This window comes from Nothobranchius furzeri, chromosome 1, assembly GCF_043380555.1.
Source record: "Nothobranchius furzeri strain GRZ-AD chromosome 1, NfurGRZ-RIMD1, whole genome shotgun sequence".
In the NCBI taxonomy this organism is placed as follows: Eukaryota; Metazoa; Chordata; class Actinopteri; order Cyprinodontiformes; family Nothobranchiidae; genus Nothobranchius; species Nothobranchius furzeri.
In genome coordinates this window covers 103081247-103100060 of record NC_091741.1, presented here as the reverse complement: position 1 = coordinate 103100060, position 18814 = coordinate 103081247, and the positions used below count along the sequence as shown (strand labels likewise).

General features: G+C 42.6%; 1 protein-coding gene across 4 annotated transcripts in view; it reads right to left on the bottom strand.

Annotated features, from left to right (window-relative positions):
- Positions 1-4030: 4030 nt before the first annotated feature.
- unc5a (unc-5 netrin receptor A) overlaps positions 4031-18814 on the bottom strand; it is a 363819-nt gene continuing 349035 nt past the window's right edge. For all 4 annotated transcript variants that reach the window (XM_054738923.2, XM_054738924.2, XM_054738925.2 and 1 more), the window contains 4 exons: positions 10724-10873; positions 9119-9283; positions 8829-9007; positions 4031-6432 (listed from right to left, as the gene is read on the bottom strand). In XM_054738923.2, the coding sequence (XP_054594898.1) occupies positions 6267-6432; positions 8829-9007; positions 9119-9283; positions 10724-10873 (660 nt within the window). In that variant the 3' untranslated portion in view covers positions 4031-6266. The remainder of the gene's footprint in view (positions 6433-8828; positions 9008-9118; positions 9284-10723; positions 10874-18814) is intronic.

The window sequence follows — 18814 nt, the reverse complement described above, 5'->3', positions numbered from 1 at the left end:
TAGAGCTGATCCATGATGCACTTCCACCTCCACCTGGGATTTCTTCATCACTTCTACAGCATACCTCTCTGCTGTCTCACAGCTCTGATGCATGCTTTGCACCACTTTAACATACTTCTCTGCTCTTGAGACCTCCTCATGCAAAACAGCTCTTCTCTGAGTACTCTGACCTTCTGCTCTTCTCCACTGGTATCCTTAAAGCAAAAGAAGCATCTTTGGAACTCGTTCTTGGCACCAAATCATTCTGCTGCTCACAAATGTATGCTTCTTAGTTTTGTTCTTCTGTAGTTCCCACAATTACCGGTGCTGGTCATAAAATTACAACATCTTGAACAAAGTCGATTTATTTCAGTAATTCCATTCAAAAAGTGAAACTTGTATATTTGAGTAATTCATAAAACACGGACTGATATATTTTAAATGTTTATTTCTTGTGGACGATTTTAACTGATACTAATAAAAGTCCCAAAATCAATATCTCAGAATATTAGAATATCAATTAAGAACAATGCAAAAGACGAAATTTTAGAAATATTGGCCAACTGTAAAGTACGATCACGAAAAGCATGTAAAGCACTCAATATTTAATCGGGACTCCTTTGGCCTGGATTACTGCAGCAATGCGGAGTGGCATGGAGTCGATCAGCCTGTGGCACTGCTCAGGTGTTAGAAGAGGCCATGGTGCTCTGATAGTGGCCGTCAGCTCTTCTGAATTGTTGGTTCTGGCATATTGCATCTTCCTCTTCACAATACTCCATAGAATTTCAGGCGAGTTTGCTTGCCAATCAAGAGCAGGGATACCATGGTCCTTAAACCAGGTATTGGTGACTTTGGCACTGTGTGCAGGTGCCATGTCCTGTTGGAAAATGAAATCTGCTTCCATAATGTCGGTCAGCAGCAGGAAGCATGAAGTGCTATAAAACTTCCTGGTAGATGGCTGCGTTGACCTCGGACCTCAGAAAACACAATGGACCAACACCAGCAGATGACATGGCACCCTAAAACTAACACTGACTGAGGAAACTTTACACCGAACCTCAAGCAATTCCACTTATGTGCCTCTCCTCTGGAACACTTCCTGACACGATAATGCAGTGCCACGTCAGCCAACACAACCCTACAACATCCAGAGCCTCAAGAAACTCTGGGCAGATCTCATCCACCCCTGCAGCCTTGCCACGAAGGAACTTTTGACCACTTCAGTTACCTCAGCACCAGAGATAGTCCGTGGTCTTCCTCACTGGAAGATATGCCGGTGGGATTGAGTACTCTGCCCATCGATCCACAATGTCCTGAGAAGAGGCCAGTAGCACACCGTACCCACTATAAAGTGTTGGTAGCTCCATAGTCTCACCAAATACCTCCCACGCCCGGGATTTTGCCTTTACGACCACCTGAGCCTTACTAAGTCATCAACTGCCTCTGGAGTCCCACAGGTCAAAAAAATCCGATAGGAGTCTTTCTTCAACTTGACAGCATTCCTAACCATTGGTGTCCACCAGCGGGTTAAGGGATTGCTAGCATGACAGGCACCGAAGACCCTGCGGCCGCAGCTTCAGTCAGCCGCCTCAACAACAGAAGCACAGAACATGACCCACTCAGACGAGGCAGTCACAGGAAGGAGCGATCTCCAGCACCTCCTCCAAGGACTCCAAAAGGGGTGGGTAGTCTGAACCGTAGTTTGGTGCATGAGCAAAAACCACAGCCAGGACCTATTCCCCCACACGTAGGCGGAGGGAGGCTTCTCGTTCACTGGGGCAAACCCCAACGTACAGGCACCAATCTTGGGGGGGGGGTGGCAACTAGCATGCCCAACCCTGCTCAGAGCCTCTCAGTTGGGGTAACTCCAGAGTGGTAGTGTGTCCCAAGGAAACTGATTCTGGAGCTCGAGGCATGCGTCAAGGTGAGTCCGACTGTACAGAGTCAGAATCTCTCAACCTTGCACACCACCTCAGGCTCCGTCTCTACCAGAGAGATGACATTCCATGTGCCGAGAGCCAGCTTCTGTAGCAAGGATCAGACTGTCACCCCCCACGAGTAGTGAGCTCTTGGATGGGGGAACCCATGCTTTTTTGGGCTGTGCTCGGCAAGACTATAGGAAAAAAATCCTGCCATGAGTTTCTTGCCGACATGCCCCACCTCCAGGCCTGGCTCCAGAGCAGTGTTGTTTTCATGAATGAAAATGATGAGGAATTGATTTTGTTGACACCACTTTTTCCATAAGGAAAACAAGATGCTGAAAAGCTAAAAGTAGCTCTTTCGTGGCTAAAACATGATGAGACGACGGAGTTTTTGTTAATGAGCCGACACTAGAGGAAAACTATGCTCAAGATGCACATTTCTGCCTGTCTCACTAACCAGCCTCAGCAGCTGAGTGAAGTTCGCTCCCACCCACATCAGAAAGCACAAACCACTCTCTTTACATGGATTTCTGATGTGGGTCGGAAGCCAATTTCACTCAGTTCGGCTGAGCGCTTCCCTGCCGTGAGAACACACAGCGCTCGGCTGCACATTGACGCTACTACAAGCGACAACGTTGCTACTTAAATATCCGTACTTAAATATATCCGTAATATTAACACGTTTCTTATCGGTGTGTTTCCTGAAAAAGTCATGATTTTGGGCAGATAAATGAAAGAAATGATGTTTTTTTACAGGTTTAACATGAACAGGTTTAAAACAAATGTTATAAAGTTAGGGTGTCAGGATTATTTTCTCTGTTTCCTGGTTCCTTCTAACGAGTCACATTCCTGCTTTTTAACCCAACAGCAGAACAGTTTAGGCCCATCTAAATGTTTATGAGTATCACTGCTGATGCTCAAGAGCAGAAGTGGATTATTTATATTTGGCCTGTAGGCTAACACTGCAGTCTGTGGAAAAGCATGACTACATTTAAGTAGGTGGACGTTTGCCAAAATATACATTTAACGACACTAATGAAGGTCTGATAACTCAAATAAGAAATTAAACAAACACATTTCTTTATTTCTATTGAACTATTGTGTAGAATACTCTGTATGCTCCCTAAGAGTCAATTCTGTTAAGGGAAGAAAATCATAAATTTCTTTTGTGAAATCTACAGAATGATGCACAGATCTGCATCAATAAATTATAAACATTATTGTGATTATCAATAAAGTGAAAAAAATTATATCAGCCTGGGGATTATTGTTTTAGAAAATCTGGGGCAGCCAGGCCAAAAAGCCTGTGGGACTCCAGTTGTACGTCGTACTTTTGACTAATGGGGTACACAAGTCACAAAAGGTTGGGAAACACTGGCCTACAAAACTAGACTGAGAGACCATTTAAAGGCTTTTGCAGGTGTTATGAGTTCCTTAGCTGATCAGAGCGTGGCACCAAGGGTCTTCAATATTGAACTTTTTTACAGTATTGTAATAATCTGACATACTGAATTTGGGATTTTCATTAGTTGTCTGTTAAAATCATCAAAAATTAAAGAAATAAACACTTGAATTACACCAGTTTGTGTGTAATGAATGAACCTAATATACGAATTAGACTTTTTGAATGGAATTACTGAAATAAATCAACTTATATTGACATTCTAATTTCATCACCAGCACCTGTATGTAAGCCAACTCTGCTGCCATGTTTTTAATCACAGAAAGTGTGATTAAAAAATAATATTTTAGATCTGAGTTGTGAATTGTGCTCCTTTTATAACAGAACTGAGGGCACCTTGGGGACCCTTCGTGCCCAAGGGCACCAGGGTGGTGACCCCTGATTTAGACTGTTCAGAGCTTCTAATGTTTTAAATCTTTTAGATTGTCACTGACAGCAGCTACATTTAAGTGTTGGAGTTTTCTTTGGATTGAATTGTTGCTGCTTTGTGCTGCACATTGGTGTAGATTCTCAGTTGTTCTGGACTTGATCATCTTGAGAGTTTTAATTTCAAACGGCTTGGCTTTTATGGTTATCTTGATGTTTCCTCTCATTCTAGAGGTTCTTCCAGTTCTAAAACTCGGGTTGTGAGGAGGAGGCATAGGAGTTGTGGTCAGAAACAAACACACTGATCATGCTGCAAGTCTGTTTTTTTCTCTTGAAAAATAAAAAAATGAAAGCTTTTGTCTAAATTAGGGTGATCATGTAGTCGTGTAGTCTGTATTATCAGGGTGACCAGACGTCCCGCTTTGTGCGGGACAGTGCCGCATTTTCACTACTTTTCACACGTCCCGTAAATTGAGACTTATGCCCAGCAAATTTGCATGAACGTGTGTGTAGAAAGCTGCCCGTTGCTGTCAAACCAGGAGGCGGGTCTTTAACGCAGGTCTGGAGTGCATGGAGTGTGCACCCAAGCCTTTAAAAGCAGAAGCGTCAGTGAGCACGGTGGATAGATGTGTGTGATGGAGAAAACGCTGTCAGAATAAAGACTCGTGGGTTAAACGTGTCTGATTAGAGTCAGTCATGTTCCTCAGAGTCAACTTTTTTGTGTCACGGTGTGGAGTCCGATATGAAATGGAGCACAAAGTCTGAGTCACACAAAATATGCTGGTCAAAAGCAGGTTTCCCAGTAATTGGACAAGTTCATGCTAAAACCCACAGCAGGTTGTAACAGTCAAGGTGCTGTGGTTGTGTTGTTTTCGATGCGTACAAGCTAAACTCCTTTTAAAGCCCAAAGAAATAATGAGGGAATAAAACTGATGCCATTATTACTTTTTCTCACAATTTTGTTGAAAATAGTAACTCTAAGGAACTCTATTTATTAGATCAGATCAGGTGTTTTTCATAGACCAGTGATGCTTTTGTCCCTTCTTCCCTAAATATCAAATAAGAGATTTTTTGTCAGTTTTGAAAAACAATTTTGTTTCTAAAAAGAAGAAAAAAAGGCAAACAAAGTATGGATATATGTATATATTTTTTATTTTAGTGGAAAATTAATTTAAAATAAACAAATAGATCTAAAAAAAAGTTGCTGGTACTTTTACTGTCATTCTGTTGTGGAAAATATTTAACGAAAAGCTGCTTAAACTTGCTTTTTTTTGTGAGCCTTGATGATCAGTTGATGGTTTAAAATAATTTTAGCTGAAATTATTCAGAGCCACTGTAGAAGGTCCAAACGGCCTGAGCTAAGCTGTGGTGGCTGGAGAGGAACTGAGAAATGGTCTGAAAGCTTTTGCTGTTTGCTTGTTCAAACTGAATTCAAACAGAATATACAGCAGGCTACATGAAATGTGTGATGATAATAATTAGAGTGACAGTGATGTTAGAGCTAATAGGCATAAAGATTTTTTTTACTTATTTACATTGCATTGGAATTGCACGTTGTCCCACATTAAGTGGTCTCTGTCCCACATTTGACGAGTTGGGATCTGGTCACCCTTCTCATTACAACTACGTAGCAAATTTATGGCCGATCCGCGTGAACGTTTTTGGTGATTGGCAGCAATAAACTCGACTGGAGCATCCTTACTTTCAACATGACAAAAATTTTGAAGAATTTGTTTTGGGCTTTTACATTATTCATGTAATAGCCTCCCTCTCTTTTTGGCCCTGTTGGAATATTAATGAAACAGGAAATGGGGGAAAAAGTAATTTTAAGAAATGAGTTTGAATAACATTCAGTGTCCACACAGAAACGCCCGTTGGCGCTGTGGCTTCTTCATTAGCTGTAAAATGTCGATCAGAAGAACACCACGAAGCCTGAGAGGAACTAAAGTGAAAACACAGCCGGATCTTCTCCCTTCTCAAAGCTGAGATGAGTTATAATTAGTTTTAAATCTACACCTACAGAATGTGCTACATGTTCAACAGATCATTTATTTACACAAATGACAAACGTGCGGTTGGGTTCATGAGAATGTGTTGGAGATAATGTCACGTTTACCTGCAAATTGCATATTTCACTTTTTTTCTCCTCTTTTACTGAAAACGACTGACACGGTTTGCTTTAAAGCAAGATTTAGAAATTTCAGACTGATTATAGGAATCAAGTTAAAACGTCACATTTGCATATTTCTTCTTTACAGCCATGAGGAAAACTAAGGTGGATTTTTAGTTGAGTGGATGAGTCTTCGATGGAAAATATAGAGTTGTGTTTCTTGTTTTTCCCCCAAAAAAACCTAATTCTGCCATCTCTGCAGAAGATTTCAACCGTTTGAGGGATAAAGGGACTCGGTTTTAGATCGAACATTCATATAAGACTAATAAAAAAAATTAAAAAATTAATAATAAAAAAAAACAGGACATTGGGACAGCGCTTTTGTTTCTGTTGTAGTTTTGCCAGTGTATGTTTGTTGTGTCCTGGGTTAGCAGTCGCCATCGGAGACCAGGAAAATCATGGCTTCTTGCTTGCCAATGTCGGCCATGACGGCAGCCAGCTGGTTGATGTTGCCACTATGGAAATGTTGCGTCTCCCACAGGTCCAGGATCACAGAGGTTGGGCTCACTTTGGATGCAAAGAAACTCATGTGTCTACAGAGAAACCAGAGTGAGAGGAGAAGGAAACATGAGCTAACCACAGGGTTGTTATCATCACTGGCAGTAACTATGTTCACATAATTTATTCCTCACACAACAGGAAAACAAGGAGCTCACCACCTGCTGTATGAGAAAATCCACAAAAATGAAACTTGCAGGATGGAAACATGATGCGTCCAGCTTCAAATAAAATATCCCCCCCCCCCCCCCCCCCAGCTGAAAACTCAGCTGTTCTGGCTGGCTTTAGTGACTTTCTGCTCATTTTTCTCACCTACCTTCTCTTCTTGTTGCTGTTTCTACCATTTCCAACTTTCCAGAGATCTCGTATCTTTTTTAAATGATTTCATTACTTCCATCACATGTTTGTATGAAAAAATTTGTACATTTTTATTATGATTTTTAAAATCTTTTTTTTTTGTTCTTGTGAAGCACCTTGTGATTTTAATTTTGAGCGTCGCTATAGAAAAAAAATTGTACTTCTTCCAAATAAACAAGCCATCTTTGCATTAGCTGTAACATAGCAGGTAAACGCAGACTCTGTTAGACGAGTTTCCCCTCATCACACGGGTTGTTTTCCTGTCAGATGAGCAGACGGAGAGGAGAGGTGGTCCTCCCACAAACGTATCCATCCACAATGCAGACCAGGTCCTCTCTGGAGGCTTCAATAAACCTCTGGTGCACCTTCTGCCATCTCAAATCAGAAGCTTACTCTTACAATCAAATGAAAAGGATTTGAAACTAACTGCAAGAGATTTTACCACAGAAACCGTAACATCCCTCCAACAGCGTCTACTCATCAGAACAGACAGTTCTCCATTTCCTCTGCGGCGAAAGAGTCGGTGGAAATCTTGATACCTAACTGAGCTGCAGCTTGTAACTGTGTCAGTGTCTGCTTTTGTTGCCTGTTTCATTTCTATATCCCAAAATGATGAGCTCAAGCAAAAACAAAACAAACAAAAAAATACCCTGTAACAACCAGCTGCCATTTTTATTTGGAAGTAGAACAACAAAACCTTCAGTCCTGCTGATCTGATGTTGGAACAGCCCGTAAATCTGGTACAGTAAATTGACTTTCACGGTTAAGACGGTAGCGACCTTTTCCGTTCTCGATCAAACCCAATCAACGACATCATAGCGTTGGCCCTGTCTAGCTGTGTATTTGATGTTGAGTGGGACCTGATCCCCACAGCACACCCCAAGATCGTTTCATAATGGCCTTTTTCGGTTCTCCAAAGGACCCGGGCCTCGCAGACAAAAACACACACACCTTCACATCTTTGGAAAGGTTCTGAGTCGGCTTTTTCTGTCTGGAGCTGTCTGTGATGGTTTTAAACATGTGACCACTCTGGCTGTGATAACACTGCCATTTCCAGCCGGCTGGGTTAAACAGCACAGGCCACTTTTCCATAAAGAAAACAAGCATTTGTCAAAAAAAGGTGTCTGGAGATGAGCCTTGGTGTCATCATTCAGATATAAAAAAGGAGAGCGAGCATAGCGCCCAACATGTCCGCGGTGCTTATTCACCTCTGCGTGAAACACCAGCTTATCGTGCACGGCTCAGACACAGCCCCTCGCTCAGTGTTGGGAGAGAAAGATCAAATAAAAGGTTCTTGACATTTAAAATTGTATTGATTAGTCTCGTTCTTCACGTCTAAACACGTTATGCAGTTAAAAACCACCACAGAAATGACAGAACGCCAAGCAGCTGCTGCCTTTTCAGGAAAACATGCTGTAAAGGACAGCTCAAACAACAAAGAAGTCGTTCCTCCCTCGCACCTAAACGAGAATTGATTTTGTCGAACAAAACCTAGCTAATTAAAGCTGCAGTGCGTCAGATGCGTTTGTAATTAATTGGGGTAAATAAAGTTGATTAGACGAATGAAGCGTTCCTATTTGACTTCATTATGGGGTAGAAATGAAATAGGAGGATAAAGGATCGATGCTTCGCTCCCCTGTTGCACACGCAGACGTGATAAAGTACAGTAACACAGAGAACCTAATTGGTCCGAGGTCGGCACGGATCCAAACCCATTCCATCTTTTTCTGCTGCTGACGGGCAGCTAGCTCGCAGCCTTTCCAATTACAGCTGTTAAGCAGGGCGTCGTGGGCAGAAGTTTAGCAGCAGACTTTAAGCTGCTTACCTGTTTCTGAAGAGGGGAGGGTGAGAGCGGGCCATGTTTTCCAACAGAAATGATAGCTCTATCCATCAAGTCCACGTTAATTCCATGAAGTTAGCAGAGCCGAAAGAGGATTAGACTGCTAAGGCAGAACCTTGTTTACCTGAACTTGAGGACAAACGCTTAAACACGGGGACGCACTTCACACCCGATGAAGGGTCTTACATGATCTGCTTTCAGACGGTGGTCACTGGTTACCACGGTGTTACTTACCTCTCCAGTTTGAGTCTCTGTGCCAGCATTCTCCAGTCGGCTCCGTTGGGACAAGGGGCGTCCAGGCTGCTGCAGATCTTCTGCCTTATGAGGTATGGGATCTGAAAGGCGCTTGGTCCTGCCAGAGCTGTGGCGTTACTGTCCATTAATAGAAACTCAGAGTCAACAGCTCGAGTGTCCTGGTGGGAATAAAGCAAACAAACAAACAAACAAACAAACATCAGTTCATAATTCTCCACAAAAAGAAAAAAAAAGATTTAAGAGTGGCTGCGGTCTGTGTCGAGTGTTACCTTGGCAATGTTAAAGTTGAGGGCAAAGCTCTGGCCCTCCCCCTCCACCTGCCACACGCACAGCTGGCAGGTGAGATCGCAGGTGCTGAGGCTTAGCCGCTCCAGAGTGAATGTGCAGTGCAGGTACCGCTGAGAGCCATTCCAGATGTGGTAGAACGGGATCTCCTGTAGAAAAGAAAATCACCACGGCACAGTCAGAGCAACAGCACCGAGATGGTCACTAATTACGTTCACACCAAGCAGAAATGTCGGTCCGAGGCGGCCGACTGACGGCATTCAAGTGAGTCAAAAGGGATCAACGTGTGGTCGCTGACAAACAGCAGGTATTACACTCAAGTTTATGAGATTACACATCTTTATTTTTCTATGTTTAGATACGGCTAACTCCACTCACTGGGACAAGAAGCATGCTAAGGAATAAGCATACTGACATCTGAAGACAGAAGGCAGGATTTACCGGAGACAGACCGGTTCAGCCTCTTCATTTCTCTTGCTGCATGTTCATAACTCATTTGCATCACTCCAGAGAAACACAGAGGTAAAGAAAGAGCTCACAAACTGTCCGCTTTACTTTGGGTTCAGCTGCTAACAAGACCTCATCTTCAGAGTAAATTGGACCTGTAGTGCTTGGTCTTAACCAAATGGGGGCACTGTTACCTAGTCAGACCTCCTGCACAGGATTTGCATGGATGTCTTCAAGGGGCTCCAGGGAGACTAACGGCCTTTTTGACTGTGCTGCTGAGAGGGGAACAACACTTCCAAATGAACAGACACAGTCCAGAGAAATAATCCTCTGCTTTGGGTGCACTGCTGCAGCCTCCTAGCTTGGCGCAGCCCACCTGCTCTTCAGGGACCCGCTGCTTACACAGTTGCAGCCAGAACACTTTCCAGTCCTCTTTCAATAGACCTTGTGTTGCTGTGACTGGGCTGCAGTAGTGCTGGCCGTGCAGGTTTGGAAAGTGGACTCAAAAGGAGGAGCGGTCCCAAAATTCAGGCTGCACAGTACTTTTGTTCTGCTGTTTTATGTGAGCTCCCTATGCAGCAGCTACTGTAGTCTAATCAATCAGCTCCTGGTTAGAGTACAATGCAGCTCCAGCAACAAACACACACACACACACACACACACACACACACACACACACACACACACACACACACACACACACACACACACACACACACACACACACACACACACACACACACACACACACACACACACACACACACACACACACACACACAGATGTGACACATGCCAACACATCTTAGGAGGAGCTCTGCAGAAACAGTCTGCATCTTTCACCTGGAGCTACACCAAGCTGCTGTAGCCTCACTGAAAAGGAAACTAATCTCCACGGAAACGAGCAGGTAACGAGCCTCAATATCAGCAAAAGTCTGCTCCTGAAAAACTTCTAAATGAAGTGATTTTAATTCCCCTGAACAGCTAATTCAAAAATAACTTTTGAAAACGATTGAGAACTCCTGCCTGTGGTTACACTAATTTGACATCCAGTCAGGCACGTGAGTGACATTACTGTTCTCCTGCTTTGATCCGAAGTGACTTCCCCTGCCCCATAGCCCCGCAAGGGCCACCCAACACACCTGGTACCCGGCCAGCAGCTTGCTCCTCCAGTGCGCCTGGGGCATGTCATGGATGGACAGGCGCAGGTTGTGGTAGCTGTCTTTGAAAAGCAGGACGTGAGGCTCGTCAATCAGTCGACCCCCGAGCTGCTGCTCCATCTGCATCACCTCCTGATGAGAGAAAGTGTCAGTAAGAGGCGTGAGGGCTCCGGGGAGCCACATTTACCACCAACATCACAGAGGTAAATGAAAACGTGTAAGGCAGGCCATAACTGCTACCTGTTTACGCTTTCAAATAAAAACCATTCCAGCGGGAACAGGAATTTGTTTTTTTCACACGCTGACAGGAATCGGAGAGCTCTGACATGAGGCAGGGAGCAGGTAAGCTCACACGCGAGATCTGGACTCATACCAACACACACGCCGCATGAGCATGGGTGCAGAACATCTTGGGGTGAGGATATGCAGCCTCAGTGTGAGTGCCCAGCTTCCAGCGGCCGCATTAGCATGCTAATGCGTCCTGAGCAGCTACCTGGGTTATGATTAAGTGATCGAATAAGCCACCAGTCAACTGCTCATTGTATTTGCACGGAGAAACTCCTTAATTTCATTTTTGTTTTTGTGCCAGGACAGATTCGTAAATGCGTGTGTAAGATTTTCATCTCTGTGGGACTTGCCCAGCTGAACCATTTGTTATCACCCAAATGACCATCTGGAATTGCACGATAACATCCACACATTTCCCTCTGACTTTTGCTCTTCGCTTTGAGCCCTGGAAGTTGTGCTTCCCAGACGAGCCGATTACCTCAGAAGTAATTCTGGTGGGTAGACCTCAGACAGAGGATGTTATTTTTATCTGTCTAGGGAGAGAACAAGATGGAGAGAAACAAGCAGACAGACTGAATTGAGGAGAAAAATATAGAAGACAACAGCAGCGTGAGGAGATGTGTGTAGAGGAAGTGGCCATGTGCTGAGAGCAGCATTCCAGCATGGTTGCTCATGATATGATTTCAACGAAAACATCTAATTACCTGCATTTTTCCCCTCCACCTAAATCCTACCCAGCTTTAAAAACGTAAATGTGTGTGATTGGATGTTCCCGACTGTACGGCTGCTCTGGAGCGTTGTGATGTCACACAGCTAATTTTCTCTGAGAGGGAAGGTCAGGCAGTGGCTGTGCATCAAAGCGCTAAGGTCTAATGAGTTAATAACACAGGCAATAACCCCCCCCGCCATGCGCTATAATGTCTCAAAGATATAGATTGCAAATGAGCTGCTGGGCTTTGATCAGGTCTCTGGCCTATAGAGATGGATCTATAGGTCTGCTGGTAAGAAGAGAACCGCAGAATGTCAACGATCTTATCATTAGCATCACGCTGCTACGATGAATACTAAATCACCTGTCCAGCAATTTATGATCCTCCTGTTGGCACGACAAAACTAAGCTATCCGAGGAAACAACATGGGATGTTGCATATCCTTGTTTTCAAAATGCACACCGTATTTATATGTGTCAGGCAGGGCCAGAGAGATACCTGTGTAGGATTTCAGCACGTTGTGGACTGAGAGACTAACGGCTGTTTTATGCACCATTATCCTGTAACAAATGACACTGTGAATGGGCTAATAGATGAGAAACTAAATTTGAGTCAGTTATGTACTCCTGAGCAAAAACAAGTTTCTGTAACAGTTTACCTAACCATGCATCATGTTTCTCCAACCATGTCCATAAGACCACAGAGGAGTCGGAGTACCACTGGAGGACACAAAAACCCCACAAACCTTGTTCCGATGGATTTGAAGATAGCTCTGTGTGTGTTCTTGTGGACAAATTTTGACTTTAATTTGTATCATGTGGATATTTCCACAATGTTGGTGATATTTGGCTGGTCCACACAGTGCAAAACACCCTACTACTTAGTTTTAGAAGGACTGTAGCGACATGACGACAACTTGATTCTAAAAAATCATCAATATCAAAGCAATGTCGGCGTTATTGTTATGCAGATGACATCCAACTGTACATCCCCTTTAAGCCCCATGAGATGTCTAAGCTGCAGCTGTTACACACCTGCTTAGACTTTATCAAAACCTGGATGGCTGGGAGCTTTCTGCAGCTGAATGAAGATAAGTCCTCATCTGTGACCCAGACAAGCTGGTTCCCAAAGTCAGACAAAACCTCCCTGAACCGTCTACAGGTGGTTCAGAATGCCTGTGCTCGGCTTCTGTTCAAAGCACACCCACATCACCCCGCTTCAGAGTTCTGGCGACACACACACACACGCGCAAACAGAAACACACACACACACACACACACACACACACACAATTTTTAAATCTTTAGTGTTTTAAATTATTTTTAGTTTATGTTCATTTGAAGCACCTCATGATTTTTATCTGGAGAGGGGCTGTATAAGAGATTGTTTCTTCTTCTTCTTCTTCTAGAAGGGGTCCGTAAATAGAGTAGGGAGGATTCTGCCTGCTTTTCCTCTAGTCCTTCCTTTTCTCCACCTCCACTAACATCTCTGCCACATTCCGAAGACTCTCAGCTAGATTTCCTTCCTGTTTGGCATGCCTCTGTTTCCCGGCAATGGACAACAACTTCTGGGGTCAAAGCCGCTGCTTCGTCTTTATCGCAGATGAAGGAAATCACCGGGATTAGCGTTTTTCCCATTATAAAGGAGCTTTTTTCAGACATTCAAGGAGCGTTGTTTGTTTGTAGCAGTCTCTCTTCCACGCTGGTCTACTTGCTTTGTGTTTTTGTATGTTTAGATTTGGTAACTTGAATTTAATGTTGGTGAAGCTACTAGGGATGTCCAATGTTATCGGTCTACCAATATTGGCCAATACTGACCTTCAAATATAATATCAGAAAATATTGGAATCGTTTTTTACGCCTTAGTGACCCAACTTTAACATACCATTAACATATTACCCATCAAACTCTTCAGCTTAATTTTCTCTCTTTCAAAATGTAGATCTGAGGTTTAGTTTTTGTGATATTTTAGTTTTATTTGGCACAACTTGCGAATAATTAGGAATTTGCCCTGAGTAGAGAGGATGCGCTGTTCTTAGAGCGCATAGCTGTGTGTAACTAGCCACCAGCAAACAACCAACTAAAACAAACACATGAATCTACACCCAAGGCTTGCTTTACCTAAATGATGATCTTTATAAATGTTTTATCACCATAACTACAATAAACAGAAAAAATACATTAGTGACTATTACAGATGTCTTAGTGCCACGCTTAGCAGTACACTCACACTGCTTACCTTTTATCAATTAAGTAACTTTAACACACAACTAAACATTCCTTAAACAAATCAATGCTTACAAAGACAAATGTTCTCTAAGGCATGAACGTATAAAACAAAATCAGCATGTTCATGCTTTGTATTTTCTCTTGTTTTGCCTAAATGTAAGACGTAACACAAAGTCCAGAGGTTTCCAGAGAAAATGGAACTACGTCAGTGATTCATCTGAGTTAAGAACTGAGTTAAGAGCACGCACTCTGTCACGTTTCACACAAACAGTATAACAAAGATAGTTTATAACAGGGATGGCTCAGTTTGATCCATTTTCAAAACCTAAAGCATTTGAACATTTTTTATCATGAATTCTCTTGTACTAGTTATTAACTTATTAATCAAACGTATTCCCATCATGAACTTAATAATTATCTTAGGCCTAAAGGCATCACAGAGCATTAGTAGGAACATCTGAAGGAGAATGGTAACTTAGTTGAATGGGCATTCAGCTGCTGTTGGAGACAAATTAAACATGACAATTTTTTATTACTAACTTAAATTGAAGTAGTTCTCATTTTGCACTGATAATGTTTAAAGCTTAAGCATGCATGAAGATATGGAGATATGTGATGTTAGCAACCTAAGTGATGTTTTTCTTTTTAAAAGGTGCATTATGTAGAAATGAAGTAAAAGTGGCATCCTGTGGTAAAATGTGGTTACTGCAACCACTTTAAACAACTGGAGCTTTTTGCCGGCTGTCGTCAAATTACAATTGTGGGTGCTGCAGTATTATCTCCCAGGAGACATGGCAACCCCATACGCTCACTGATGGTAAACAGTAGTTACGTTCTTCCTTCCTTTGTTTTGAAAGGAGAAAAACTGATAATCCAGCAGCCAGCTGGATATGAAATATCTTTCAATCTAACCTTCCTTTCAAAATGACTGAAACATTAGACTCTTCTGGGATTTTCTGTCTGTAAAATTCTCATTACTGCACCTTAAAATGACCCAGCATATATCGGTATTTGAAGTAGATATCCCTTTTGGTTACATTTAGAGTGCTGTGGGATTTTTGTTTAGTTTAACATGCTTGCACTCCTTGAACCACCACCTCTCCTCCTTGAACCACCACCTTATCATGGTGGAGGAGTTGGAGTGCACTAAGAATCCTAGGAGCTATGATGTCTGGGGCACTTTTGGCCCTTGGTAGGGTCACCCATGGCAAATTGGTCCAAGGTGAAGGATGAGACAAAATGTGGTTCAGAAGACTCTTCATGGAAGTGAGGTCAAAGAGTCAGAGTACCTGGCCCGGAGGGTTACCGTGGTCCCTCCCTGGAGCTAGGCCTGGGGTCAGGGCCCGTGAGCGAGCGCCATGGTGGCTGGGCTTTTGATCATGGCGCCCAGCCGGGAAACAGAGCTCTGTTAGCCCCAAGACTCTCTGCCTGTTTGTTGGGGGTTTCTCCGGGGGAGAAAATGGTAGCTTCCCTGCGCCTTTGGGTTGGGAAAAGGTCCTGACTGTTGTTTGTGTTTATGCAGATGTAACCCAGAAGCTAGAACCTTAATGAGGTATTAACTAATTGGCTTACTAATATGATCCATCCTCAATTTAGATAAAATATAAAATATAAATTAAGGAAATTAACAATACTAATTAATAGATATCTAATTAACTAATAGATAATTTCATAATGAATTATTGGAAGGGTGAATAACTAAAATAACGAGTTTAATATTAAACATCGGTTAAAACAAGAATCTTGAACATCCCTAACAGAAACAGAAGAGGAAAGCTGTATACTATTGGTCCAGGTGGGAATCTGAAATTTCATTGGCTGAGAGAAATAAGTCCCGCCTCCGCGAAATAAAACCGTGCGACGCAGCTGAGCGAGAGGAGAGACAAACGGCTGTGCAGCACGCAGATACAGAAAGCAAAGACTGAGCGGTTAGAGAGAGAGAGAGAGAGGAAAAAAAACAACGGTCGAGGCCGTGAAGAACCCTGATTTGGGTGCCGCATAGATAGAGGGAGAGGCGGACTTGACTCCTTCTAATAAGAGCTAGGAACTTGGAACCAACGCGGTGAGTAAAGAAAAAAGAAGAGAAAAAGCTAACGATGCAACTTAAAAAAAAAAAGGAAACTTAAATAGCTTATCAAATTAATTCCATTCTTATAGATTTGTGTGGAGACGACAGAGTGAACCAATCCTCTGTAGGAGGGAACCGTTGGAGCGCGTTGGTGAGTGAATGAGATTAAATTCAGTAAATTATTAAATTCAAAAAGCTAATTACAGCAACCGAGGTGACAGCAGTGGGCTGCTAGACGTTAGATCCCAGGAGTTAACATCTCAAACTACCAGTTAACGGTGGTAGGGCATATAGGAGTTAACGGCTCAAACCGCCAGTTAACGGCGGTAGGGCATATGGGATTCCCAGGAGTTAACGGCTCAAACCGCCAGTTAATGGTGGTACGGCCTAGATGTACAAGGTCCTCAGGGGCGTTATAGCTAACGCCATAGAATTAGCAATGCGTCCCTTAACCAAACATTTAATAATAAAAAAAATAGATAAATAAAAATAAATAAAAGCTAACTGATTAGGGAGGAATTATTTTACAAAGGTGGACCAAAGGACCAGAATTTATATTTTGTTGAATTTTGTTATAGAACATTTTATTTATTTATTTATTTATTTATTTATTTATTTATTTATTTATTTATTTATTGTGTTACAGATATACAAGGTGTCACAATGCTGTATAGAAACACAACTAAATGTATCCTTGTTGTCATGAATGTATTTCTTGTTGAATAGTGTAGAGTAATAGAATCTAACTGAGCCTATTGAGCTGAACAATTGTTGTCATATGTAATTATATTTCCAGAGCTACTGAGAATTATTTTAATAGACAATCAAATTGATGTTATGTTAGTTGAACTGTGAACCCAAACATGATTGGCTATGCCAATAGAGTGAAGCATTTGTTTAAGTCTGTAAGACTTTATGCTGTGATGTGACGAGAAGGGTCGATGCCAACTCGCTAACAGTCCTGTTGTTTACAGGCTGGGTTTTTTTTTTCCCTTGGGTTTGATCCCGACTCCTATGATCACTCACTTGGAACGAGAACTGGATTTCTTCCTGACGAGGGAGATGGCGAGCCTTAACCACTGAACGAACCAGGACATCTCAAGTAACTGAAGAGCAGACTGCTCTCTTCTGTGAACAATCTCAACGGTGTGGTAGGAAAAAATCGCACCACCGGACTCTGACTTTCACCCCAAGCGTGGGGATTTGACTTGACGCCGGCTGACTTGTGACTCATATGATCAAATCTCATACCGACTATTTTACTATTGTCGATTGTTTTCATCTGTTTTTGTGTGTTATCTTTATGTGTTATATTTCCCATTATTATTAAAATTTAGTATATAAACCGTTTCATGCTATACCCGTGACTCCAGTCATTCTTAAACAACCTCCAATTCTCCCCGAACCTAATTATTGGCCCATTTGTTTATTTTTTCTTTTAATTATCTTATTGTATCCTGTAATCCGGTTACATAAAACTTGGCGAGCCAGCCAGGAGAATTGTTGAGTTGTTACCTTAGCTAACCATTGACTGACATCATAAGAGTGCCTGGAGGTCACAGTGGTTTGCCATTTTGGCATTATTGGTACTTTTGAGTGTTTTAAAATGGAAGTTGTGAAAACAGAAAAGGTCAAAGTTTCAAATGCTGTTTTAATCAGTGGGTTAACTGATACAGACCTTGATAACGAAGTCTTTGGGTTTATGGAAGGATTCGGACCAGTTAACAGGCGCATTAAGTTACCAAACTGTGATCAGATTATTGTGGAGTTTCAACATGAAGCCACTGTTAAGGAATTAAAGAAACAATGTTTACCCTATGACAAACCTTGTACTAGGAACCCAGATGTTTTCTTCCATATTCAAGACCTAGCCAGCGCGTACAGTCTAGAAACTAGCACATCTGCCACTGATGCCTATCTGTCAGAGCTCAGGGACATAGCTGCGCGTAGCAATCAATCATTTAAAGACCTTCTAATGGAGGAACTGGCAAAAATTGGGGAATCTTTAGGAAGGGATACCCATGCATCTGAACCAGTCACTGAACCAGAGCCAATGCTCCATAGTGACCAAGTTACATATTCCCTGCCTTTAACACCAGAAGTTAACTATATGAACAACTCAAAGGACAATTGTCCACCTACAGAGACTGGAAAACAAAACCCTTGCATTCCACCAAATCTTTTAAACACACCTGAGGTTCAGCGAGTTATTGTGGAACACATTGTTAAAAGCAGTGAGGTTATCCCTCCGCCTACTTCACAATACAGACTAAAACCGTTCTCAGGGCGAGTTCCACACCCTTCTTTTGAAACTGACTATGATACTTGGCGTAGTAGTGTAGTGTTATGCATAAATGATCCTTCACTCACCAAGTCCCAAATTGTACGAAGAATCGTGGAGAGTCTGTCAGCCCCAGCAGCGAGCATCGTTAAAGCTCTTAGTCCAAAATCCGACCCGGAAACGTACCTTGAACATCTCGATTCAGCTTACGCAGCTGTCGAAGACGGCGACGAGCTCTTTGCTCGCTTCTTAAACACAAACCAGGACAGTGGTGAAAAACCTTCCGATTACTTTCAGAGGTTATACACCTTGTTAAACCTAGTTATTCAGAGGAATGGAATTTCCTCCAGTGACGCCGACCAGCAGCTGCTCAAGCAGTTTTGCAGAGGCTGTTGGGACAGCTCGCTGATTTCAAACCTGCAACTCGAACAAAAGAAAGACAACCCGCCTCATTTTACAGCACTTCTCCTCAAACTGCGCACTGAAGAAGACAAACAG